The sequence below is a fragment of the Anguilla rostrata genome, chromosome 10 (genome assembly GCF_018555375.3).
Source record: "Anguilla rostrata isolate EN2019 chromosome 10, ASM1855537v3, whole genome shotgun sequence".
NCBI lineage: Eukaryota > Metazoa > Chordata > Actinopteri > Anguilliformes > Anguillidae > Anguilla > Anguilla rostrata.
In genome coordinates this window covers 23,912,608-23,939,932 of record NC_057942.1, presented here as the reverse complement: position 1 = coordinate 23,939,932, position 27,325 = coordinate 23,912,608, and the positions used below count along the sequence as shown (strand labels likewise).

The 27,325-nt window shown below is 39.8% G+C and overlaps 1 protein-coding gene across 3 annotated transcripts; it reads left to right on the top strand.

Moving 5' to 3' along the window:
• Nucleotides 1–583: 583 nt before the first annotated feature.
• On the top strand, nt 584–21,943 carry LOC135233758 (uncharacterized). Of its 3 annotated transcripts, none has more exons than XM_064297626.1 (7): nt 584–892; nt 1,002–1,127; nt 9,729–9,741; nt 20,171–20,289; nt 20,443–20,495; nt 20,718–20,881; nt 21,389–21,943. In XM_064297626.1, the coding sequence occupies exons 1-5, from the start codon at nt 720–722 to the stop codon at nt 20,492–20,494; spliced, it is 483 nt and encodes a 160-aa protein (XP_064153696.1). In that variant the 5' UTR covers nt 584–719; the 3' UTR covers nt 20,495; nt 20,718–20,881; nt 21,389–21,943. The 3 variants fall into 3 exon arrangements, with proteins under 3 accessions (XP_064153696.1, XP_064153695.1, XP_064153694.1); XM_064297625.1 differs by having other exon boundaries at nt 594–815; nt 9,729–9,876; XM_064297624.1 differs by having other exon boundaries at nt 603–892; nt 9,729–9,876.
• The last annotated feature ends 5,382 nt before the right edge of the window (nt 21,944–27,325 follow it).

Here is a 27,325-nt window from a genome sequence, read left to right as displayed (position 1 = left end):
CTTACAAACACCAAAAGTGCATCTCAACGAAAAAACAGAAAACAGAGCAAGACAGAATTCAGATAGCCTATATTGTTTGTAGTACAGTAACTTGGCGTCATTTTAATATCAATACTTTTAATGGCAGGCCTAGATTTTTCCAGTTTGAATGAATGAGTTATAGACAATGTATGTCTTGTATGTGGGAGTAACTTGGCATTTTGGTACGTTGAAAACGTGTTTTTTTATGAGATTCAGTTCAGTGGAGCTACTCAATGGCGCATGAAGGTTGCGATTCATAAACACGCCGCGGGCAGTGCTAGAGCCTATCCTAGCGCGCAATGGGCGAGAAGCAAGAAACTACGTGAAAATGGCTTTCGGATATAAAAACGCCATTCAGAAGTCATTCGGAAAAGTGTCATTAAGCCATTCGGAAATACAACATGTTATTATGAAAATAAATACGATCCTGTATTGTGAAAATGACATTAGGAGTGAATTATTATATACTTCAAAATAAAATGAAGTATTTATTTCATTTTGGTAAGTTCACTCCTCCATATTCAACGGCAGGTGCCAACAATCAACAATTAACGAGACGTTAAAATAAGCTTGCGCGGTAAATGATTTACAATCAATAAATAATAGCCTAATAATAATAATACCGAATGCAAAATACAACCGCTGTTAAAATATTAATTAAGTAGTCTTAAAACAACAGTGAGCATTTTTTCTGAAATATGCTATTTGAATCCGAGGATGTTGTTGATTGTGTGGACAAGAAAGGAAGATGCACAGATTTTAAATCACTCATGGAGGACCAGGTTTCCTCGGTGGTGAGTGTTAGTCCTACGGCTCTTTTCAGGACGCCACAGCACGCAGAAAACACTCGTCCCCGGATGTCAAATTATGAGTAAGAAGCTAAGTTGTTGTAGGAATGGCATAATATTAACTATTTGTAAAGTTTGTTTAGAATTAGGAAGATTTCGTTTCCGTCCTCAAAAAGAAGGTTGTTCTTTCAGCCAGTGGAGCAGCGAGTCGGAGGGGGAGAGGGGTTTGAATGAGTTTCAGAGGAAGATGAAAAGAGAACATCAGCAAGCACTCGCCTGTGTTCACAAGGCTTGCATCGTTGTGGAGAGAAACCGCAGGTATGCACATAATATAAATGAAATGTTTTTATGTATTTGCAGTCACGGTGTCATAAAATTTTCCCGACCGTGAAGAATTCCTTACTTGCTTACATTTTGAACAGATGTGGCTACTAGGTATCGTTGTTTCCGTCTCAGCACTCTCTACAGAAGCAATGTCGGAAGCGCTATCCTAAATTTTATTCTTACCGTGAAAAGTGCCTGACCCGCAAGCGTAGAAATGTCTTAAGTACGGCGACACAATTACATCGAGAAATACTAGCGTTGGGGAAAAGGATATATGTTGTAAATGCATTAAGATCAAACCTACTATGCACAAAAATATAAAAACTCTCGTCAATCTGTTTATAATGCTGTTATAGCGTGGAGTATTTAAAACCATAAAACCACCCCATTAATAAAATAAAATAAACTGTAGTCTGCACGTTAACTTTAAATATAGGCTATGCCAACTAGTCTGATTTTGACAACTTTGTGATTTAACTGGCTCACGTTTTAGTTTATAAATCTCAGAAGTAACTTAAACATCCACTGAGCACTAGTGACTTACTACTAGTTAAAGTTACAATCTCGAAGATGTCCGTTTCGTTCTCTTTGGCGGTACCAATGGCGAGAAGCGGTAATTGCAGGTGTGTGTTTGGACCTCACTTCCCGTAGATCCAAGCGGATCCAACCAGTGTCGCCTGTGTGACGTCAGTCAGTGGCACCTGGGCCACGCCAACTATAACTATTTACTGAATAAAAAATGGTTGTTATAAAAGTAACGTTATGTACATACTCATTCATTGTCTAACATTAGGCTAACTTAAGCTATCTTTACACTGCTGAGCCTGGTTAAAATGCTGTAGCAGACCTGGGGTAGAATTGGTGATGATCAATTTCCACAAACGTTCTTTATCCACCTTTGCCCGGTATGAACGTCTTTGCACTGCAGAGAAGAATTTGCGGGATTCGCTGTGGTTCATGCAATTATTTATCTCGTGCACAATAAACAGTGAATGATTGTTGCGTGATATTTTTGAAACAACCGCCTTGCAAAATGTTACCCTTGGTGTTTCTGGTTTTACTAGCTGTTCGAGGATAAAGCTGAGCTGGAAATTAGCAATCAGAACAAGAAGAATAAAACAAAAACAAAGGAGATTTCATCAAAAAAGGGCATCAAAGCTGAAGGAACATATGAGGAAGCGTAATAAAATAATAACAACGCTAATCCATATTGCCGTGTTCTTTTATTTAGTTTTCTCTGGCTTGACATCATTACACAGAAATCAGACCCGGATCTGCTCCACCTATTCCGACCATTATGAACTTGATGGCAATGTAAATACCCCACCTTCTCTGTTTGTACGCTAGCAGACACCAGAAAAAACAGTACACCGCTCACACACAAGTAAGTTGAAGAGCGAGCCTGTTGCGTTAGCTCCGTCTACCCTCTCTGGCGGACCAACCACTGATGGGTGATGGAAAACGCGTCACTAACTCTGCACCGCTTGTGATTTTTTCCCGGGAATGTCGCCACAGACACCCAGTTCTTTAATCATAAATTGTTATATTAATAATATAAATTAATATAATGGGCTCAATCACCATTGTGTTACTGTTGTAGTCTGTATTTCCCGGTCACTTGTCTCCCCAGTACTGTCTCTGTGTCTGTGTTCCCTGAGCTGCTTCACTCCCCTGTACTTGTGTGATTTCACTATTCGGGTGGTTCCGGGTTTTCGTGGTTTCCCCCCTTCTTTCCAGTCTCGCTTTACATTCTTCCTGCTGATTTCTAGTTTTACTAATTTCTACTAATCCCTACTAACTTATAGATTGTAAAGTACTAACCTCACTAATATACTAACATGTGAATATTACTAATGGACTAACACACACTAGTTTTGGGTTTTTGATAGTTTAGATCACTATACTAATACATTAACCAGTCTCCCCTTTTCCATGCTGCGCTGTAGCTCCGCCCCTTTTCTTTCTAGCCTGCTCTAACGCTGAGTTCTGCAATTGCCTGCACCTGTCTCTTGCTCTGACTGCACCTCTCTCTCTCTGCACGTGTTTTACCTGCTTCACCCAGGCCGTCTATTATCATTGTTGTCTATGTGATTCCAGTCCGCGTTTTGTCAGTCCCCTGTCATTGAATTAGTTTTCCTAATGTTCTTCACCTGGATGTTGTTTGTTACTCCTCCCTCACTCACTTAACCCCTCCTTGATTGTTATCTTCCCCAGTGTATAAATGTCAGTCTTTTCCACCTGTTCAGTGTCAGAACGTTGATCATATTCATTGTGCCGATTATTTGTAAGCCTTTGTCTATTGAGATTCCTGCGACACCCCTTTGCCCGACTTCGAGTTTGCCTGCCCCTTTTGGTTTTGTTTGCTTCTGGTTCGACCTTCGCTTTTCTTTGACTTCTCTTTTGCCTGCCCCTTTGTACCTTCGCTATTTCTGATCTCCTGGTTTTTTACTTTTTGCCTGTCTTTTTACTATTCTTTTGGAAACTCGATTCGGCACCGTCCTCTCTCTGACTACCTGGCTTCGAACCTCGGACTGATTAAGACGACGTTTTCTTGGATTTCCCTGGTCTGCGTGTGGGTCCTTACTCAGAACATAACAGTTACCTAATTTGGCGATAGATAGTGACTCAACAGACATTTATTTTAATGAAAATCTTCGAGATTATTACTTTAAGTATTTTAGTATAAATTATGCAGCCAACTTGAGAATACTTTAGTGTACTAAATGTTGCAAGGAAGTTCAAATGTAATCTTAAGTATATGTTCCTGATGTGTAGACCTATAGGCCTGTTTGTTCAAAACTGAACTGTTATGTTCACGAACATGTGCGCTGATATTAATATTAAAATTATACCACCAGACACGTTGTGCTATTTGCTTCTTTACTTCATGAGTCTCCAGTAACAACTGTGTAACACAATTCGCTCCCCCTTACAACCCAACCTCTGACATGACGTCAGTACATAACTCAATACAAATCCAATACATGACACCCCTCCTTTTCTGAGATATTAACTTGAAGTGTTCATATAGCATAAACTATAATTAGATTAACTACTTATTCCATGAATGTCACTGATTTTCAACATTTTACCAACATTGTTGTTTTTCCTTTTGAACCATTTAAACATTCGGAACATCTTACAACCTTACAAACAACTTAACATTTTTCTTTCTCTTTCTTTCTCCCACTGTTTAGTAGATCACGTAACACAATCATCCAGTCTGCAAGGTGTCTTCTTGAACCTTTGAGGTCGGCCCTGTTGCATCTCTGTCATGTGGGTGTCTTGAGGTGGGAACTGGGTACCAGTGATTTGTCTCTGTCTCTCTAAATCCAACATATTGTCTTCAGCTCTTTGTGCCTCCCCCTTTTCCAAGTATGTATCCTGTGGTCTGCTTTTGTTGTATTTCTTTACCTGTGACGTGTTCCTTGCATACTGTGCTCCGGTTGGCGATTCGACCACCACTTGGCTCCCGGTCTTGGACACAACTGTGTGTGGTGTGGGGTTAAAGGGTGTAGTAAATTTGTCAATTTTTTCCTGATGTACAAGAACAGTGTCTCCTATGCCCACATTAGAGTTCCTTGCCCCCCTGCGTTCATCCGCATAACATTTCGCTTTTCCTTTCTGCTCTTAATCTCTGTTGCACACCTCCAGCTCTGACGCGTGCATCTCGCCAAAATCCGGTAATTTCCCCCTCATTTTAGGCTTGAAGAGCAGCTCGGCAGGGCTTTTGCCTGTTGTGGCATGTTCAACACTCCAGTAGGCAGTCATATACTTTCTCAGTTCACATTTCCAGTCGAGCACTGCAACCTGTGCAATTCTGATTCTTTTCATTATTGACGCATTTTGGAGCTCGACTTCCCCATTGGCCTGAGCCCATTTTGGTGTTTTCCATTTTGGTGTGTGATGCCATTGTCTGTACAGTAGTTCTTGAACAGCTCTGATTTGAATTGGGGCCCATTGTCACTTTTGCATGTTAATGGTAGGCCATGCCTACTAAAGATGGACTCCAGGCTGTCAATGACCCTTTCAGTGGTTGTAGAAGTCAGTATGTCATACTCGTAATATCGGCTGTAATAATCAACTACCACTAATATGGACTGATTGGTTGGCAGCGTTCCTAACAAGTAAATTGCTACATCCTGCCAGGGACCATCTGGTAGTGGTGTAGGTTTTAGTGGCTCTGGCGGGTCAGGCCTAGCTATTGTCTGACAGCAGTGACAAAACTTACAATATCTTTCGGCCGCTTTTTCCATGCCAGGCCATCACACCTTGGTCCGGAGGTGTTGTTTGGTACCCACTATCCCCAAATGTCCTTCGTGAGCCAATGCTAGTGCTTGAGCATGTAAAGCTTTTGGTAGGACTATGCACGTCCCTCTGAGAACTACTTGTCCTACCGCACAGAGTTTGTTGGCAATGGGGGCATATGGTTTGCACTTTTCAAAATGTCCATTCAGGAGTGCTTGTCTTACCTCCCTCAGCTCCGGGTCAGTAGCCTCACAAGTGGTAAGTGCTGTGGGTGTGGCATTCACTGCTAAAACTTCACGTATTCCTCTGATCCATGTGTGTGTAATTCCTTTTGTGTTTTCTCTCCCAGCAACCTTGACAAGAGATCTGCAATGTTTTGTTTCCCTGGGACATGGACCACCCTGAATTCATATAGCTGTAGCCGGAGGACCCAGCGTTCTATGCGTGCACATGGTTTGGTGCGGGGACCATATATTACCTTGAGTGGCTTATGGTTTGTGATGAGTTCAAATTTCCGAACATACAGGTATGGGTGTAGCCGCTCACATGCCCATACTAAGGCTAGTGATTCTACCTGCTCACAGTCAGGTAGTCTTCGGCTGATATAGCACACAGGAACCTGTTGTCCTTGTTGGTCCTGCACCAGCACAGCTCCTGAACCTACTGGACTCGCATCCGCTATTACCTTAGTCAGTTCATTTTTATCAAAATTGGTTAGGGAGCCATCTCTGGCTAGCTCACTTTTAAGAGCTTGGAATGACCGTTTCTGTTCTGGCCCAAATTTAAACTGTGTCTTTCCTTGTCAGCTGTCGCAATTGCTCTGACAGTGTAGAAAATTGCGGGATAATACAGCTGTTGTAACCAACAAGTCCCAAAAAGCTTCTCACCTCTGTAGCGTTCTCTGGTTCTCTGGCCTCTAACACAGCTCGCACTCTCTCTGCCGTTGGCCCAATGCCTTTTTGTGACAGGAGTATCCCCATGAAGATGAGTTTGTTTATGTTGAATTAGCATTTCTCTGAATTCAATGTCAGTCGACACTCAGAGAGCCTTCTCATGACAGCATGCAGGCATTTGTCATGAATCTTCTGGTCCGGCGCATGCACAATCACATCATCTGATATATTCTGGACTCCCTCAATACCAGCAAGAGCATTTGCTATTTCGTGTTGGTATTGTTCACTTGCTGATGATACCCCGAACACTAGTCTCTTATATCTGTACAACCCGTTGTGTACTGCAAATGTGGTTATTTCTCTTGGCTCCGGAGTTAGTTTTAACTGGTGATAACCCCATTTCAGGTCTAGTTTGCTGAATGCCATAGAACCGTTCATATCTTGGAGTATTTCATCCACTGTAGGGATGGGGTATCATTCCCGCACAATAGCCTCATTGGCATTTCTCATGTCCAAGCACATTCTGATATCATCATCAGACTTTGGTAGCACCACTACAGGATTTACCCACGGGGTGGGGCCATTAACTTTCTTGATGATGTCCATGTCTACCAATTAATTGATCTTTCTTTCTACAGCCCCTCTTATGTGGTATGGTATCCATCGCAGTGGCTGGGCCACAGGTTTCACTCCTGTATCAATGTATAAACTATCCTGCTTAGTGTTTAACTTTCCCACCTTTTTGGACACTTTAGGGTACTGCTGCCTCAGCGCTTCTTTAATGTCCATCACAGCTGAGACTTTCTCCCCTATCTTTAAGACTCCCAATTTTATGGGTCTTTCTACCTAAGAGTGGTACTCCATTTCCCTTCACCACAAGAAACTCGGCCTGGTCAGTTCTGTCTCCTATTCTGATCTCACATCTAAATGCACCCTTGACCGCTAATGACTGACTGGATGCGTATGGGTACAGTTGTCTTTGTTTTTCTGCCATGTATGAGTAGCAGTTTGTTTTCCCCTATTACCTTGCTGATAGCACCCGAATCTATTAACATTTCTTGGTTAACTCCCCCTATCCTAATGGTAAGTTTCTCCGGCATTTCGTTTTCATTGACAATAAATGCAAAGTCTTTGTTTCCTTCCTCTACATTGTTCACATTTTGATTCCTTGTTCCCTTTGAGCGGCATGCTCTTGAAGTGATCTTCCATTGCATTTGTGGCATGTCTGCCCACATGCAGGACATTTAGGATCTCTCCCCATATGATCAGTATGTCCACACTGATAACATTTCCTCTCCTCTTTGTCTGTTGGTTTCCCGCCTGTTCTCTCGTGTTTCCCTTCTTTTTGTTCAATGCGGTTAACTGCCTCCGTATCTGTTGCATGGTTATTCAGTGATATGGCTGCCATTTGTTCCTCTACTCTCTCGCACTGTGTAGCTAAAAGCAGTGTATGACCTAGTGTCAGTCCTTGCCCTTCCTCCAATAATTTCCTGCGCACGTAGTCCGATGTGCATTTATTCAGAGTAGCGTCCCTAATTTGGTTGTCTGTATCATCTTTGAAATCAGTCTTTTGCAGCCTGTCTGAGGCAAGTTGCAAACTGTTGCACGGTCTCACCATGTTTCTGGTTGATCTGGTGAAACGATTGGCGGGCAAACGCTGCATTGACTTGGGGAACAAAGTAAGTATTTAAGGCACGAACGGCCGCTGCATAGTCTGTCACCGGTCCTGTATTCGGTAGCGTTGAGAGTATGTCTTGGACATCCAGTCCTGCGAGGTGAAGAAGTATAGCCCTGCTTCTCTGCTTCGAGTTGTCCGTTGCGTCATCATTAATTATTAGCCCTTTGCCATCAGCATATAATTCAAAGGAAGTTAGCCACCGCACCCATCCTGGTCCGAGAGTAGCTGGCTCAGTGTAGCATGCGAATGGATGAATTCCCAATTTTTCCATATTTCTCACTCAGCTAACTTGCCTAACTAACTTCCAACTAACACTTGAGTGTTAGTTGAGATGATTTTAGTATTAATATCAGCGCACAACATGTTTGTGAACATAACAATGGCGATGAGTTCTGTCCTCGTCGCCATTGTTATGTTCACGAACATGTTGTGCGCTGATATTAATACTAAAATTATACCACCAGACACGTTGTGCTATTTGCTTTTTTACTTCATGAGTCTCCAGTAACAATAGTGTAACACAATTCGCTCCCCCTTACAACCCAACCCTTGACATGACATCAGAACATAACTCAATACAAATCCAATACATGACATGAACCAAGTAGACTTTCTTATTTTAAGAAAGAATGCTATATTAGTGTGCTTATAAAACTTTATGGGGCATATTTTGTCAAAGTTCTTATATTCAAGTAGTAGGATGATAGAATAGCACCTTATTCCCAAATTCCCCTTCTCAGTCGGTGAGAATTCTTTTAAGAGCTCCAATCCTACAGAAAAATTGCACAATGCATTATGCTACGTCCTCAGCTTGGTTAGTCTTTAGTGGATATGCCTCGACCCACTTTGTTTTGTGGTCAACCATGAGGCATATGTACATATTTCCTCTTGGAGTTGCCATCAGTTTCCCAGCAAGATCCATCCCAACCAGTACAAATGTTTCAGACAACTGAGCAGTTCCAAAAATTTAGGAGTGGACAATGACATATTGGTAACTTTATGTACAAAGAGACATGGATACATGAAGCTTTGAACTGGGACGTATTTTGTGTTTCTGGCACTGAGGGGAGTTCAGTAATAAGGTGCTGTCCTGCTTCCATGAATTTTCAATGATTTCTCAATAATAACATGTTTCCCTGTGCAGACAGTTTAATGAACCCAAGAACATGGCTGAGGCTCACTTCACTTTTCTTATGTACTAACTATGGATACGCCCCTGAATAATGCTTGAACAACTTTCAGTACATGAAGTATACTTGTGTATTCTCTAGAAAATTATACTAAATTACAGAATGAGTAGGCTATTAAGCCACTAGTTCTGACTGGATGTTTAAGTTACTTTTGAGTTTTATAAACTGAAACATGAGCCAGTTTAATCCCAAAGTTGTCAAAGTGGGTCTATATTTAAAGTTCACATGTAGCCTACACTTTTTCTTTTCCCCTTTTTTTCTAAGGGGCTGCAGTGCTATATGGTTTAAAACACTCCTCACTATGATGGTACTATAAACAGATTGAGCATGATTGACAAATGTTTTTTTTTTTAATTTTTTATTTGATGCGTAGTAAGTTTGATCATTTACAACATTTAGCCTTTTTCCCAACACTGGTATTTCTCGATGTAGTTGTGCCACCGTGTTAACTCATTTCTACGGTTGCGGGTAAGGCACTCTTCATGGTAAGAAGAAATTTTAGGATAGCGCTTCCGATATTGCTTGTGTCAAAGTGCTGCTGGATGGAGGAGTATGTAAGCTGTACAGTGTTTTTTCTGCCTTTCAGAAAACGAGTAACGGCAAGCTGTAATAAACTCCGGCAGCTCCTGCCCCAGGTTTCCGGGGCACGCAGTGACATGGTTACTGTGCTGGAAATGACCGTGGCGTTTTTGGAATACGTTAACCAAGCAACCCTTGAACACCTTAACAGGGAGGTGAGTGTGTGGTGGAGCTGATTGCCCGGACTTCAGGGTGGGTGTGATCAGGATCTCGGTGTGTGTATGTGTATACTATATATGTATGTGTGTGTGTATATATATATATATATAATATATATATTCACACACACTTATACACATATATATACATATTGAAATTGTGTGCGCGCACGCATGCATATCTGCAGTATCCTGAAAAGGCTGCAGTGAAAAAAGGACAGATTAGTGAATATGGATTTGAATTAAGAGGAGTATTGTATGGAATGTGTACTAAAAAACCCCAGCATTTGAATTTTAGGTTCACTGCTGTTCCTTTAGAATGTTGAGCATGTGGAAGGAGTTAAAGATGAAATGTAGAGCAATTAATGCGTTTGGTTAGTCTCAGGCCCAGTCCCAATTCACCTCCTAAATCTCTCCGCCTACACATTAACACTCAATTTGTGCATTCACGGAGTTGCCATCTAGTACAAGGGTTGTCCCAGAACAAGCCAAATTTCAGCAAGGAGTAATGGCTGCTCAGCCCTCTGACTCTCCCTCAAAAATGAGGAAATTGAAGTGCTGGCTTAAAAGCGATTGCTGACCCAGAAGGCATTGATTTGCTTAATATTCCATTACCGGATTCGTTAAAATATGGCAGGGCTAACCACACTCAAAGTAAATTGACTGTCATGTCATACCTTTTCAAAAGGCAATTATCATGGTCATTGCAGAATTGTCTCATTTGCAAGCATCTCAAATGATGCAAACTTTGGTGTCATCAGTACCCTTTAATCAACAAATCTAAATTTTTGTAATCCGTATTTATAATTAAAGTAGCTCACTGCCTACTTGTTAAGCAATATTCTTTTAAGTGGTTCTTTATTATTGATGATAATTCTTTGTAAATTCTGATCAGACTCACTGGAGCAGACTAAAAGTGCATTCCATACCTGCTGCTTTTTATTCTCCCTATCATCGTTTGTGAGTGGCCCTTACATCAGTGACACTTTAACTAAAAAGAGAGGTCGAGTGATTAGGAGGTGAATTGGGACCCCAGGCCGAGTGGTTTGTTTCAACCATGAATCTTTCCTTGGGCATTATGGTACCAGGGCATGTAGACATAGGCTCATGGCATTCCAGGCATTTCTTTGTTTAACAAGACAAGTTGCAAATCTACTGCTGTGCCAGTCTTACTGGGTAGATTTGCTTGTAGTAACAGCCGCCCTTTTCTTCAACATTGTAAGTCTTATGCTGGTATATGGGTACTGACCTAGTGCAAAAAGGAAAAAGAAACATAAAACATGAAAATTCTATGTATACATGCTATTGACACTGAACATTGAAGGTGATTGCATGAACACAGATTAAACCTGTTGTTTAAAATGGGGCTCTTTAAAGAAAGCATGCTTACCTCTGTACAACAGTTATACAGTCTAACATAAAAATCTGTTCCTTTCTTGGTTCTTGGTTCTCTTGATCTCTGATCTCTGAATCCCTGGAATGTCAGATTGCCAAGTGGTAGGCTACATGCATTTTAAGAACATTTTGTTGTAGCCTTGATTTATTTCATATTGACTTACAATGACTAATTTTTAATTGATTGATTGTAAAATGACTACTATGAAAATTTTGAATTGACTGCTTGTAAAGTGACTCCTATGATGCACCTACGTTCACCTGTAGGCTATTTATCGCTAAGCCTTTTGAGGTGTTCTATAGCCTACTATAGGAGCAAACCTGATGAAACAACAATGAAATGCATGAAATGCTAACTTGCAATTAAACAATATAGGCTAAGTCTTATAATGCAATGTCAAAGTTGTTTTTTTTTTGTTTTTTTTTGAGTGTGCAGTTCAGGATATACCAGCTATCGCTGGCCTTCACTTATATATATATATATATATATATATATACACACACACACACACACATACACACACACACACACGTATGTATGTATGTATATATATACACATATATATATAATGTGTATATATATACATATATACATACGTGTGTGTGTGTGTGTATGTGTGTGTGTGTGTGTGTGTGTATGTATATATATATATATATATGTATATATATATACACACGCAGTTAAGTCCAAAATTATTCATACCCATGCCGAATTGAGTAAGTGAATTTTTATTTGACGAATAGGTTTCTTCTGGCTGGAAATGATATAAGAAGGTGACAAAAGATGGTAAGACATTGTGTTAGAGATATGATATTAATGAAAAATGTTACCTATTTCTATGCTTTTTTTTTTTTAATTTTTTTTTTTTTACATTTTTACAAAAAATGCCATGTCCAAAATTATTTATACCCCTTGAAATTGTCGCAAATTTGAGGAAATGCAAGCTTCTATACCATTCCAAATGGTCCTGGTAATTTCTACCATGTTCTAGAGCATTCTAATCAACTATAAATTGAGAACAGCTGATGCAGTTGTTCTCTAGTCAGTTTCTAGTCAATTGCAAGTCGTGGTTAAAACCAAAGGGCTTAGTGAGGACCTCCGGTTGTGCGTTGTGGCTGCTCACAAGAAGGGGAAAGGCTACAAAGCCATTTCCAAGTTTTTTCAAGTGCCAGTGGCCACAGTGCAAAGCATCATCAAAAAGTACAAGGAGTTCCACACTGTGAAAAATCAGAAAGGGCGTGGTAGGAAGCCAAAAGTGACCCCTGCGCTGGCAAGAATGGTAGTGCGAGAGGCCAAGAAGAATCCAAGGATCACCACCAAGACACTCCAGCAGACACTGCACAAGCAGTAACGGTGGCAGGATTCAAATCAATTCTTGTCAAAAAAACACGAACTATTTTGAGATGAAAATAACCGCACAGACCGGCACCAGCATAATGCCACACATCAAAAACCCAAATGTAATCAATATCATTGTTTTTATTGCAACTCTGTTTAGCAACAACCGGATGCACGGCATCTCCTAGAAAACACAACGCTATCACCTGCTAGAGTGAATGGGTAGCGTAGTCACTAAAATTACCAATGGTGTAGGGAGAACATAATATGCATATAAACATGGACAGTGTCACCATGAATTACAACCACTTAAACCTGCTTTAAAAAAAAAGTGCTTCAGTTCAAAAGAATATTGTGCGCCAATGAAAAAAGTGGGGGAGCCTAGATCCACAGTGCTACAGCGTGCCACCGCCACTGTGCACAAGGCTGGCCTCCATGGCCGCCGAACAAGGAGGACTCCTCTTCTCCAAGACAGGCACACAAAAGCTCGCCTAGCCTTCACAAATGCTCACCTGGACAAAGAAGAAAGCTTTTGGTCATCAATTCTGTGGTCGGACAAGAGGAAAATGGAGTTGTTTGGACACAGGGACGTGGCTTTCGTTTGGCGAAAGAAAGGAGAAGCATTCAACCCCAAGAACACAATCCCCACGGTCAAGCATGGTGGTGGGAATGTAATGCTTTGGGGGTGTTTTTCAACCAATGGACCAGACAACCTTGTCAAAGTAAATGGCATCATGAGAAAAGAGGACTACATTAAGATTCTGGAGGAAAACATCAGGCATTCTGCAGAAAAACTTGGCCTTGGGCAGCACTGGACCTTCCAACAAGGCAATACTCCAAAACGTATAGCCAAAGTAGTCAAGAAATGGTTAACAGAAAACAATATCAATGTTTTGGAGTGGCCCAGCCAGAGTCCAGACCTGAATCCCATCAAGAATCTGTGGAGGGAACTAAAGACCAGAGTGATGGCAAGGAAGCCTTCCAACCTCAAGGACCTGGAGATCTTCACAAAAGAGGAGTGGTCCAAAATCCCAGCAAAAAGCTTCTTTTTTTTTTTTACCTTTATTTACCCAGGGTTGGTTCACTGAGCACGGATGCTCTTTCGCAGGAATGCCCTGGTTCACACTCATACACATTCACACCTGGGAGCTCCCCAGTACAACCACAATCCTCTATTGTTGGCCACTGAGCAGCTCCACTGGAGGGGGAGAACATTTTTAGCCAATTAAATCAGGGGATGATTAGGTGGCAAGTTTTTGCGAGAGCCAGATCTGGGATTTTAACCAGGACACCGGGGAACCCCCTACTCTTTGCGAACAGTGTCATGGGATCTTTAATGACGACAGTGAGTCAGGACCACGGTTTTAACGTCTCATCCAAAAGACGGCATATCCTACAGCACAGTGTCCCCATCACTGCGTTGGGGTATTGGGGTTTTATATTGCCCCCTGCTAGCCCACCAACACAACTTCCAGCAGTAACTCTGTATTCCCTGGTGGTCTCCCATCCAAGCCCACACCTGCTTAGCTTCAGCCAGTCGGCAGGAGCAGAGTGCGTGGTGGTATGGCTGTTGGCAATTATAAGAATAGTTTGACTGCTGTGATGGCAAATAAAGGCTTTGCCATTGATTACTGAGAAAGGATATGAATAATTTTGGACATGGAATGTTTTGTCAAAATGTAAAACAAAATAAAATAAATAAATTTAAAATCGGTAACATTTTTCATTAATATCTCTAACACAATGGGCTCTATTTTAACAGTCTAAGCGCATGGTTTAAAGCGCATGGCCAAATCCAGGCAGATAATCTGAGCGCAAAGTAAGGCGCATGGTTCAAAGGGGTTGTACTTAGTCTCTTAATTAATCATAGGCGTGTTTTGGGCGTAACTTGAGAAAAACCAGTGTCATCTCCCATTCCCTTTAAAAGCCAGGTGCGCTTGCACCTTGGCGGATTGCTATTATAATGGTGGATTTGCCAAGTAGTAGGAAAGAACGTTTCTCTGCAGAGGAGACCGATCTGCTTGTGCGCAAAGTGAAAGCGCGCGAACATACCATCTACGGCAACAGCAGGATTCCACCAAATATTATATTATTATGTATATTAACATGTGTGGATGTGTATTAACATAATATTATTATCAATATTATCACTAACCATTATGACATGTATTTTTTATTTTTATTTGAAATATCGCGCGTTCTTCACCCGCCTATGTAGGTGCATATTACTATCTTAATAATGCACCCTTAAAATGACAGTAAAATACTGCGCCATTGACTTAACACCAGGTTTTTGTTGGTCAATTGCGCAATCGCTTTCCGCTGCCTACAGATAGCAATGCGCCAACAGTGCGCCTGACCATACCTCATTTAATTGATGCACCTGACCACACCTTACTGGGCGCAAGTACATTTGCTATTTAAACAATGTGGGCGCTGGACGGGAAAATGACAACTGCGTCGGTGTGAAACTAGCAAATACACTTGCGTTGCACTTTCCGCCGCTTTGCGCCGGGTGTACGATAGAGCCCAATGTCTTACCGTCTTTTGTCACCTTATGTCATTTCCAGCCAGAAGAAACCTATTCGTCAAATAAAAATTCACTATAACTCAAAATTTGGCATGGGTATGAATAATTTTGGGCTTAACTGTGTGTGTATATATATATCAGAGGAAGCTGGTCCATAGAGGCAGAGGAGGTTGTTCCTCCTCTATTTTTAAGAGGCAAGAGGGAGATCAAAATATAAAAAAGAGTAATTTGTTGAAATAAACCATTACCAAATCTCAGGATCATTTATAAGATATTGTTTATCTCTTCTTTGGAAAAAATACATTGAAATTCTGATTAAAATGCTTCAACAGCAACACCTGCAGGGCAGGGAAGAGGGGAAAGGGCAGTCTGTGTGAAGTGGTTATGGGGGGCAGAGGATGATGGGCTCCTGCTGTCCTCCTTAGGGCGGGATCTCTTATATCACATAATGCATAGACATATATACATAGATGCCACATTGACTGCTTTGGCCCGTTGCTGCGATGCATCAACGTCGCTGTCATATTGGACCAGGCAAGACTGGCCTGAAAACAAATACAAGTAAACGGGAATAAAAAGCACTATAATGTTTACATTTCTCAACGAGTCGTTTTTATATTCAAGGGTTTATGATCTACGTGGAGTACAAAAAAAAAAGTTTTATCTCCAGTTACTTAGAATCTCAATAGTTAGGCTATAATCGCTGCTAGACGCTCAAGACAGGAGTGTGTATCAACGTGTATCAAGGTTTACATGAACTGAATTACTTACGTGGTGGAAAATAATTCATTTTCATAAGGAATTGACAGTTAATTTTAACCTGGCAAGCTGGCTAGAAAGTAATAAATGCTAGCTAACTTGAGTAGGATTGTAAGCATCAAATAACCTTGATTGTAAGGCTAGCTTTGCTTGTTAGCTACCTACCAATGTTTTCTTGCAAGTCGTGTTTTGATTTTGAAAGAATTAAACTGACTGCTGGACGACCAGCTCCACAAATAACCATGATCAAAAATGCTAATTCTAGTGACACATTATGCACACACAAGGTTCATTCCCATCCAAAGCCCGGTGTGATTAACTGTGTCTTTCCCTCTCGTTCACCTGGCCCCTTTTTATATTTTTCCTTTGTGTTTTAATATGATATGTAAGAAAAAAACCACAACGGCCTGTCTCGTTATTGGAAAATAATGTAGGGTCGCTTAACCAGCCCCGAAGTAGGCTACATTATTTTCCAATAACAGGACAGCCCGGAGGGGTTTATTCCACTTATACAACGGGTTACCAACAATGACTATATATGGTTACTATTTTATTTATTGATTTTTATCGATTTAATAAGCTGAAAGAGCTGACCGTTTTCAAGCAAAACTCTGGTTGGTAGTTCCATTTCCACCGTTGTTAAGCAAAAACCTCTGGTCGTTAATTCTATGAAAACAATGATTCTATCAAGAAAAAATTGTTCCTTCTCATTTTATACCATACAGTTAGCACCAATTTTGGTCATTTTTGTCATTACATTATTTAATAAAACTCATGGCGAAAGCCATTGTATAAATATGTTTATAAAACGGGTAGCTCAAATCAAGCAATCTGATTGGTTCATAGCTGTGGTATATTAACCATATACCACAGCTATGACGTCTAATTCCTTTGCACGATTCAGGCCCTGTCCACACGTATACGGATTTTTCTGAAAACATAGTTTTTTCCCTCCGTTTTGGCCTCCCGTCCACATGAAAACGGCGTGCAAAGAAAACAAAGCTTTTTTAAAATGCCTTCCAAGGTGGAGATTTTTCAAAACTCCGGTTTCTCTGTCTTCGTGTGGACAAGAAAAATGGAGCTTTATGAAAACGCTGACTTCATGACGTCAACTCGCGCATCAGTTACCATGGCAATTGGTGTATTGCGCATGCGGCAATCGTTTTAGCGTTCTCCTGTGGACGGAGATATTTTTTAAAACGCCAGTCGTGTGGATAGGATTTTTTTTTTAACGGAGGGGGAAAAAAAACTACGTTTTCAGAAAAATCTGTATACGTGTGGACAGGGCCTCAGTATCACTCGTTAGTGTGTACGTTGCATAGCAACCACCTCGCACTATATGCAGGCAGCCAGGAGGGCCTATTTTATTTTGAACATTATTATTTATTAATAAAAACTATTTCAATTGGAGTGTGTCTATTACTTTCATATTGCCATACTTGGTGACCGTTTTATAAAAGCAATAGCTCACTTCAGGCCAAGATATATGGTTATTATATCACAGCTAAGGGGCCGAACAACGCCCCTTAACTGTGATATAATAACCATATACCACAGCCTGTCGTGAGCTATTGCTTAAATATATATGTGTGTGTGTGTGTGTGTGTGTATGTATGTGTGTATATATATATATATATATTATAGGCCTATAGGTCAAAATGGTCTCACAGCCTGCTTGTTATCCCAACTAGCTAGCTAGCTAATTATTTAATTATATTAGCGGTTAAACAATAAATAAATGCAATTGTTCACAAAGATACGGAAGAAAATGCGTTCCATAGCCATGAGTTAAATATGGAACGTCTGTACAAATAAGGGACGATTCTGGATTTTGCAGGATTGTTTGCAAACCTAAATCAAGCTATAACCTAACTGTCATTCAACATGGCCATTAATTGTGAAATTGGACATTGAAAAGGGGAGGGGACATAAAAATTAAGCCAAAATCGAAAGAAAGACATTACTTAACTGCTTTGGAATGTTGGATTTTGTAGCGCATTGATTTCTATAATTGTTAAAAGGCCAAGGTGTCCTGTTATTGAAAATTAATACACACCCTTGGACCATTCCTAATCTAGTATTCAGCCAAGCCATTGTATGTATGCATGTATGTATAAATAAATAAATATGTTTTTTATTTGTTTTATTCTTTTGTAATTTATGGCATTTTTGATTTCTGGAGAAGCATGTTCCTGGTGATTAGTGCTCTCTGTTTTAGGCATAGCCTCTACCCAAGTATGAGGCCTATACATAGGCTACTAAGATTTGCTCAGACATCCAATCCATAATTTCAATGTGAGCAAAAAAAGAACAGATGACTGCAGTGGTATAGCAGCTGGTGGGGGCTAGCCACTTAATTAAACAAATAATAGACGACATTCCCAAATGAAGCGGTACTATTTTGTGCTATGTTCACCTGAGTAAGCTTATTTTCCTTACATTTTGCAAGTGGAAAAAAATGTGTTTGTTTCATTGTCTAATTTAAATAATGCAAGACTTAGAATGGAATTGGAAAATTATTTTAATTATTGATTACATATCATTGGCTGAGTTGGCTGGTGTGCGTTCAAAACCACATGAATTTACGGTTATGATGGTAAATGGTAAATGGACTGCATTTATATAGCGCTTTTATCCAAAGCGCTTTACAATTGATGCCTCTCATTCGCCAGAGCAGTTAGGAGTTAGGTGTCTTGCTCAAGGACACTTCAACACACCGAGGGCGGGATTTGAACCGGCAACCCTCCGACTGCCAGACAATCGGTCTTACCTCCTGAGCTATGTCGCTATGATGGCCTATGGCTTAAGTGTTGTGACTTAGCAACGGTGTTGCTGTATATATATTTAATTTTTTTTTTTTTAGAGAGATTGAAGAAAAAAATTAAACTGGAATGCGTGTACCCCATCAAATTCACTCCTCCTTGGAACAATGAAGGCACTGCGTATAATTAGTCTAGTTGAACTTCTAGGATAAATGCTACCTATTGCTAGGGAAGGCAAGGCAAGTTTTTTTTATATTACATTTCATTTCCAGTGACAATTCAATGTGCTTTAGTAAGACAATAAAAACATAACATTTTATTGAAAAAGCAAAAAATAAGAAGATACGATGAGAATAAATATAATATAAAGATCAAAATAAAAACTAATATAAATGTATATACCTTCTGTATAATAAATCTCATTAAAAACACGTTTTCAACGTACAAAAATGCCACTTACAAAGCACTGTCTATAAGGCATTCATTCAAACTGGCTAAATCTAGGCCTGCCATTAAAAGTATTGATATGAAAATGATAGTAAGTTACTGTACTACAAACAATATAGGCAATCTTGCCTATAACATAGCCTCTATTCCAAAGCAATGCTACTCAGTGTTTCCATGACCAGGAAGATCAAGACGCAGAAGACTAATCTCTTGTGTTGTCTAGCAAAAGAAACGGTCATAAAACTGCACCACAACTACAAGAAGAACTTAGTCCAGCTTGAGAGAAATCAGTTCCCCTGACTACAGTTAAACGGTGACTACAATCTGCAGGTATATAAGAATGTGTATCTGTGAAAAAGCCCTTGCTACGTCTTAACAAGAAGACAAAAAAGCCAGTGGGCCAAGCACTATTAACACTGGCCCAAAGATTGTGAAAAGGCAGATGCACGTCCTTTTAGACCAGCATATCAGAGTTGCCATTTCACTGTAGTCAAGGTTTCTCTAGTTGCATTGAGTTCTCCCAGTAGTTTTACAACTGATTCTTTTGCTAGACATCACAGGATATTTGTCTTCTGCCTCTGATGTTATTCTTCTTTTTCCTGGTCTTCTCCTGTTTACATTACTGCACATCAGTTGGACCCTTCTAAGTGTGGACTAAAGACAGCACCTGGAAATCTTAAGATTCTTTGCAATTTTTCAATGGGAATAACCTTACCACAATATGTTGGCTCATTCTCCTTTGCTCCTACGTTAGTGCCTATTTTACTTACACTACAGGCCAATGGTATTTGGCTACCTGTGGGTTAAAACAGCAAAAAGTATCTGAGACCTACTGGGAAAAGAACGCACACTTGACTGGACTGATTCATAGTGTTATCCAGGTGTGTGTGCCTACTTAACCAGAAGGCGTGGTCCTCCGATTGCCCCAATTCTTCCTCACAAACCAAGTCCTGCCACAGTGGCCTAATACTTTTGGCCCATACTGCATTTTGGGTTCATAATTTATTCATTAATGCTTTTGCTAAATCTAAAAATATAATTTCTCCTCTCTTCCTTCAGTGCCTGTTTCCTCCTGATGATGTATGTCGCTGGTGGCTGTCAGAGACTCATCAGAAAAAATGGCTGAGCCACAGGCAGGGCTGCATGGAGCAGAAAACTACCTGCCATTTCAGGTCCAGGTGGTTAAATAAAAAAATGATAAATGTGACCTGCAGGGATGCACCCACGATGCAGCCAGGACACCATGTGGAACAGTCTAGGGCACCTTGTAGTAAATATATATTTTAAGATTTGAGTATATACCAGTTAAAAATGGAGCTCTCTCTATTTAGAAAGAACTCCTCTCCTTTGAATGCTGTGCATAGAGAGAAGCTGAGTGGCTGAAGTGAGTTGCTGGAAAATGTAATGTGCTGTAAGTCACATCCTGTTTCTCAGAAGATGGGCACAACCAGCCCAATGAGATTGTGGAACAAACAGGCCAGATAAGGCTCACTTGTCTTCCTGAAAACATTACTCAACATGTGCCATGCTGAGTCTGTTGGAGTTCATGACACATGCAAGTAATTTTTATTTTTATTTATTTATTTATTTTCTCTCTCGACCTCAGTGATTCCAAAAGGCCCCCTGAGCACTCCTAGAATGCTGTCCACCATTTTGCGGCCACATGCACTCCTTAAATTATATTATACCCCCTTCTTCTGGTACTCGCCAACACAATCACCTGTGACCAGTGGCAACCCACTACAAATCACCATGGATTGCTCCTCTGAGGTAGGACTATGTATGCATGCGTGTGCTTACGACTTGCACGTGTGCATGCATATACATGTGCATATTTGCATGCACAGTATGACTGAATTGTTTAAACTGGGTTACATATTTGACAAGCTTTTGTGTTGTTGGGCACACTTGCTTTATGGGTAGTATTTGTGGGATGCATTTTTGTGTTTGGTAAGGTTTCTGGATCGGTGACTAGATTGACTTGTAATTTGTTATAGGCCATGTTACAGTTTTGAGGTGGGGCTTCCTCTTAATTTCTAAACAGGAACACTTGTACCAAAATACTGGAAATTTCTGGTCCTTCTGGCCACTTAAAGCCACACTGATATGGCATCAGTTTAGCACCATAAGTATTTAAAATGAAATAATGTGTGTTGTTCAAAAAAGTAAATAAAAAAAAAAAACATTAAAAACTGTTTTAAAAAAAAAAAAGGTTGATGTGTAGCAGTAACTCATTTTAGCAGGGCAGATGTTAATATGGCTTTCTGTCACTCCCAGACTGGGTCCAAAGACAAACTTCTCTCCAGTAAACCCACCTCCATGTCAAAATGGTTCCGAAATGCCGAACAAGAATAAAGAAGAATTGAACAAAAGGAAAGAAATCCTAACGATGATACTAGATTAAGAAATGTGAAGATTGCTTGAACTTCATCTGAATGCTTTCAAAAATATTTTTAACATTTGAACGTTTGAACCAGGACTGTACTTGAGAACACAACAAATGAGTCCATTTCAATTCAGGTTATTGGTAAATCAAGACCAAGACCATGGGGATACTGAGACCAAGAACATACTTTTTTTTTTTTTTTTTTTGAAGGCTACCATTAAACTTGAAGTGTAAATGATAATCTATCTAAAGGCATATTTCAGCAAAACTAGCATGTTTTCACAATCCCAAACACCACCTTAACTATTCTACTGTGGAGGGGGATAGGGGCATGATCATAAATGAAAATATGCAAATATAGCTGTGTCAGTGGATTTGGAACTAGAACGCCAAACTGGAAATTTGGAAAATAGCCACAGACATGAAATACACCAGTTACTCATCAATTATGACTGTGCTTGCCTTTTTTGCTGGTTTTTAAGAGTGAGCACTAATTAAGCATTAGAAAGCACTTAATGCTATAATCATCCATATAACTATACTGATTATATAATCAGGAGCTACATTCCCCACAAGTAAAGATTGAGTTATGTAATGTTATAATTGATATGTTAAGATCATCTCTACCAAATTTTCACTGGACATACCACCTGGCAGACATGATCACCACCAGCAGTGCACAGCCAATAAAATTCTCTTGCTTTGTATTGGCACACAGTCAAGGCATGTTAGAGCAATACCAACCAGATAATTATTTAGAATGTACATATTTTGTTAATCCATCAGAGCTGTAACCTGCTGTCATTTCTACTGTCTGTTCACAGTTGTAAAACGACAGCGAGCTGATGGCACACAGGGTGAGCACATGTAAATGTATCTCCAGAACACCTCATCACACCTTGTCATGGGATGAACTACACAACTCAGCAGCTAGGTTACGTATACAGACATCTCATTAAATCCCACTTGAAGTCGACTACCCCAGCCTTAGCACCCACCCCCCATATAACAGAGACAGGACCACTTTATAGAGGAAGAAAAAGTATAATTTTGTAAGTGGTAAACATACTTGAGTGAGTATACGTCTAATGCTGTGTCAGTGTGTATAAGGGTATATACTACGTAGGTGTCTATTGTCCACAAGTGAAGCGGGAAGTTATCAATATATCAGTTTAGGTGGAGAGTCGTTTCAGTGCATTGGTTCTAATGTGTGCACCAACACATCAGAACACAGAGGGATGAAGTGTACACAATTGCCAAGTGTCCTGAAAGATAAAGAAACGGTCTCGTATCAGACTGACAGTTGCATCCCAAATCCCAAAAGTCTTATCCATCACGGTTCAACATCAACCAACACCTGTGTGTTTCCCACACACACAATGGGTATGAGCTCCCCCTCAGCGCTAATTCAGTCTCTAAACACCGTCCGGTCAGCGGTATGCCACATATGCACTTGCATGCAGCACCTATGACATTTTTCATGTAAACTCCATTGATTTCAGTCAGTTACAGCTAGTGAGGTAAAGAGGAGAGGGGGAGATAATTACTTCTCATTCTTTTCAGCTGCTGGGTGGTTTGTTGCATTTTGTGTCAATTTAACAGTCTCCACAGGAGAATAGAAATTGGTTTGACCATCAAAATTGATATCCTTTCTAAACTTTTTTTTTTTTTTTAAACAATTGATAGGACCAGTCTTTAATGTTCAGCATCCGAGATTGAGTAAAACTCAGTTTGAATCAAGATGTGACCCAGATTGTCAGAATAACTTGGGTGAACTCTGCCTGTTAAGATTGTTGGCCTTAACATGGTGTAAATACCTTCAATTATATAAATATGTTATTAAAATCACATGAAAGATTTTATTTATTTACATATTTTTAAAAATCCTTCAACTTGTAGGTCGCCATTTGTTATTACTGTCGCAATGCATAGTACGGGTAGTGACGTCAAATGGTTGCTAGGGTCTCCGGTCCATTGCTTTTGTCATTGAGCGGCATTGAAAATGTCTTCAGCCTTTTCAATTCAATCCAGAGCGGGACATTACTCAGCAGGAAAGCACCGAGGACAGCCCTCATCAAACAAATCAAAACTATGAAGATCGGAAGAGACGAGAGTAGGTCATAAGACTAGAGATCGTCCCTGTGTGGCAACTGCTCACCTATGCCAGCAGACATGGAAAATTTGCCTGTAGTAAAGAGCTGCACTTTCTAGCAGCAGCTGTTTAAAGTCATTTTACCATATGGGTCACTATCATTTTTGATGAAAGTGAAATTTGTCATCATCCACAGTCAGTTAATTGACATAACGTTATTGTATATATAACATGTGAATCAATAATAACGTTATGATATGACCTTAAACCGGTGATAATAACTCTTTACAATGCATAGTCCTTAAGTGATAATATGTTCTGATACTCTAAGTTGTTTATTGAATCCACGCTATTCACAGATATCCCATGTATCACATCATATACAAATTCTGTAGCATTGTATTGATATTTTTCACAATTAATAACTGCAACTGCTGGACAAAACAACTGAGTTAACCTCCAGTGCAACCATTTTATGTAATCTACCCAAAGTGCACTGCACGTCTAAAATAATGGCAATCTCCATAGCTCAAATTTTCTATTAAAGGCTGAGGTGTAAAAAAAAAAAAAAACTGAAATCTTTTATGTGATTTTTACAATATATTTCCTTAGTCAAGGGCATGTACAACATATTAAGCCATACAAGTTTTAACAGGTGGGGTTCCCTTTAAGTTCAAATGTAGGCTAGTTTGAACATAAATTCTGAGGTGCGCAATGGCTTAACCATTTTACGCAGATGCCAAATTTGGGCAGTCCTCACCCATTTAGGGGGTATTATATTTACAGCTTTATAACTCCAGATGTGAGCATTACAGAGACTTGAAAAATGGCTTAAATGAAGCAAGACACTTGTACCACTTACAATAGTAACTTATATTATATTCATAATTTAGGTAGAAATAAAATGCCATGCAATTTTCTTGGTGTAAATGTAAAAATTAAGTTGTTCCCCTTCAGTTTGAAATGAAATATTGAGAGATCATGTTGATATAACCGGTAGAACTATACATGATCATAAACTCCTTGACCACAAGTTTGCTAAATCTGTGGATGATATGCGGAACTACCACAGATCTATAAAGCAAGAAGTCAGTAATTTACCCTGGTGTCCCTTAGTGTCTTGAAATCTATCAAAAATGTATAAATGGAGAATTGGTGAAAATCATTACACAATCATATTTCACTCCAAATCAATTGTTTTGACTCATGAATCTCACTTTTGTATTATTTTAAAGAGGAAAATACTTTCATCTTTTCATCAGTATAAGTGTCTAAGCTATGTAGGGGTCCAAAAACCTATACAAAACCTCTCCAAAATGAATAAAATGCTTTCTGTCCATTATAAAGAATATATATTTGCCTTTTGTGATGGTTTAAGATTACACATTGATATCATATTAAAAATAATGCAAAAACATTGCGACACACTGTGATACACATACAGTGAGCACCATAATTCATTGGACAGTGACACATTTTTTGTTATTTTGGTTCTGTACTCTAGAACTTTGAGTTTGAAAGAATACAATGACAATGAGGTTGAAGTGCAGACTGTCAGCTTTAATTTGAGGGTATTTTCATCCATATCGGATGAACTGTTTAGAAACGATAGCACCTTTTGTACATGAGTCCCCCCATTTTAAGGTACTACAATTTGTTGAATTGGCTTCACAGATGTGTTTCGGTAGGCAGGTGTATTCATTTGTGTCGTTAGTGAATGCAGAAGAGAGCTGCTGATGTCTAGTCTTGATTCTAGACTTTGCAATTGCCTGTAGAGATTGTTGTTGGAGTGTGACAACATGAGGAATACAGCAGTGTTGATGCAAATTAAGCTGGCTGTCATAAGGCTCAGAAATGAAAATCAATCAGTCAGGAGCATTGCAAAAACCCTGGGCATGCCCAAGTCAACAGTTCGGTTCATCATTAACAAGAAAAAAGCAACTGGTGAACTCAATTATGTCAAAAGACCCGGTAGACCGAGGAAGACCACTGTAGTGGATGACCGGAGAATACTCTCTATGGTGAAGAAAACCCCCCTGACAACAGCCCACCAGATCAAAAACACTCTCCTGGATGCAGGTGTAGATGTGTCAAAGTCTACCATACGTAGAAGACTACACCAGCAGGACTACAGAGGGTACACTAAAAGATGCAAACCACTGATAAGCCTGAAGAACAGAAAGGCGAGATTACAGTTTGCTAAAAAAGCACCTAAAAGAGCCCCAAGAGTTCTGGAACAAAGTCTTGTGCACAGATGAGACAAAGATTAACATGTACCAGAGTGATGGAAAGAGGAAAGTGTGGAGAAAAAAAGGAAATGCCCATGATCCAAAGCATACCACCTCATCCGTGAAACCTGGTTGAGCGGGTGTTATGGCTTGGGCCTGTATTGCTGCCAGTGGAACGGGCTCACTTGTCTTCATCGATAATGTGACTGCAGACAGAAGTAGAACAATTAATTCTGAAGTCTACAGAAATATTTTATCTGCTCAGGTGAAACCAAATGCCTCCAAACTAATTGGACAACAAGACAACAAGACAATGACCCGAAACATACTGCTAGAGCAACGAAAGGGTTTTTGATGGCCAAAAAGTGGAAAATCCTTGACTGGCCAAGTCAATCACCGGATCTGAATCCAATTGAACATGCATTTTTCATGCTGAAGAGGAGACTGAAGGCAAAAGTCCCTGAAACAAACAGGAACTGAAGATGGCTGCAGTACAGGCCTGGCAGAGCATCGCCAGGGAAGATACCCAGCGTCTGGTGATGTCTATGCATCGCAGACTTCAAGCAGTCATTGCATGCAAAGGATATGCGACCAAATATTAAAAATGATTACTTTATTCTACATTATGTTAAACTGTCCAATATTTTTTGATGCCCGAAAATGGGGGGGACTATGTACAAAAGGTTCTATAATTTCATCCGATATGGATGAAAAAACCCTCAAATTAAAGCTGACAATCTGCACTTCAACCTCATTGTCATGCCATGGTATCCTTTCAAACTCAAAGTGCTAGAGTACAGAATCAAATTAACAAAAAATGTGTCACTATCCAATGAATTATGGTGCTCACTGTACCTAAATATGTAATCATTCACTGTTTTTCTGTACTCAACAGTATGTTATCTTTTGTTGCGTGGGGATGGGAAGACAAGTTACTATTATGATCACTTCAAGGGAAAATTTATGTTCATCTAGCACAAAGCAGGACACAGTAAAGTATTTCTATGCCCTAAGTGAGAAGTATTGCCCATGGTGCTAATGCCCCACGTTATGTACAATAAGATTACAATTAAATAATACTGGCAATTTTCTTGCTTCACGGTAAATCAGTTCATTAAACGTAACCATATTGTGCTTTCAAGTGTGTATTCGATGTTAGTTTGGGCTTTTTGTTTAAACAAAACCCCCATATTACAAGTAAGGTAAGACGGTTTTGCTCCTAAGGTGAAAATTTTTGTTGCCATTAGGGGACGGGGGGGGGGGGCTTTTCTACTTTTTTCCTCCATTAAGCACTCGGCTAGCAAACTAGCCGGTTAGATAATTCAACCTCCTTCTTGCTGAGCAGAGGTTTTTTTGTGTGGTTTTTCAACCCCCCAGGAGCAAAATATTATTGTAGTTAGATAGTTTGCCCGTATTGTTACATGCAAACATTAGCTGTAGTTTATTATAATATAATGGTTGTATTCTGTTCTCAAATAAACAAAATATTTCCTAGTACAGGGGTTCCT

Bases quoted from the DNA above. Each gene is read 5' to 3' on its own strand.
- LOC135233758 (XM_064297624.1), top strand. From the start codon at position 720: ATGCTATTTGAATCCGAGGATGTTGTTGATTGTGTGGACAAGAAAGGA. The intron at 1,128-9,728 runs GTATGCACATAA...TCTGCCTTTCAG, and splicing joins GTTGTGGAGAGAAACCGCAG to AAAACGAGTAACGGCAAGCT. The intron at 20,290-20,442 runs GTGGTTAAATAA...CTCTCTATTTAG, and splicing joins ACCTGCCATTTCAGGTCCAG to AAAGAACTCCTCTCCTTTGA.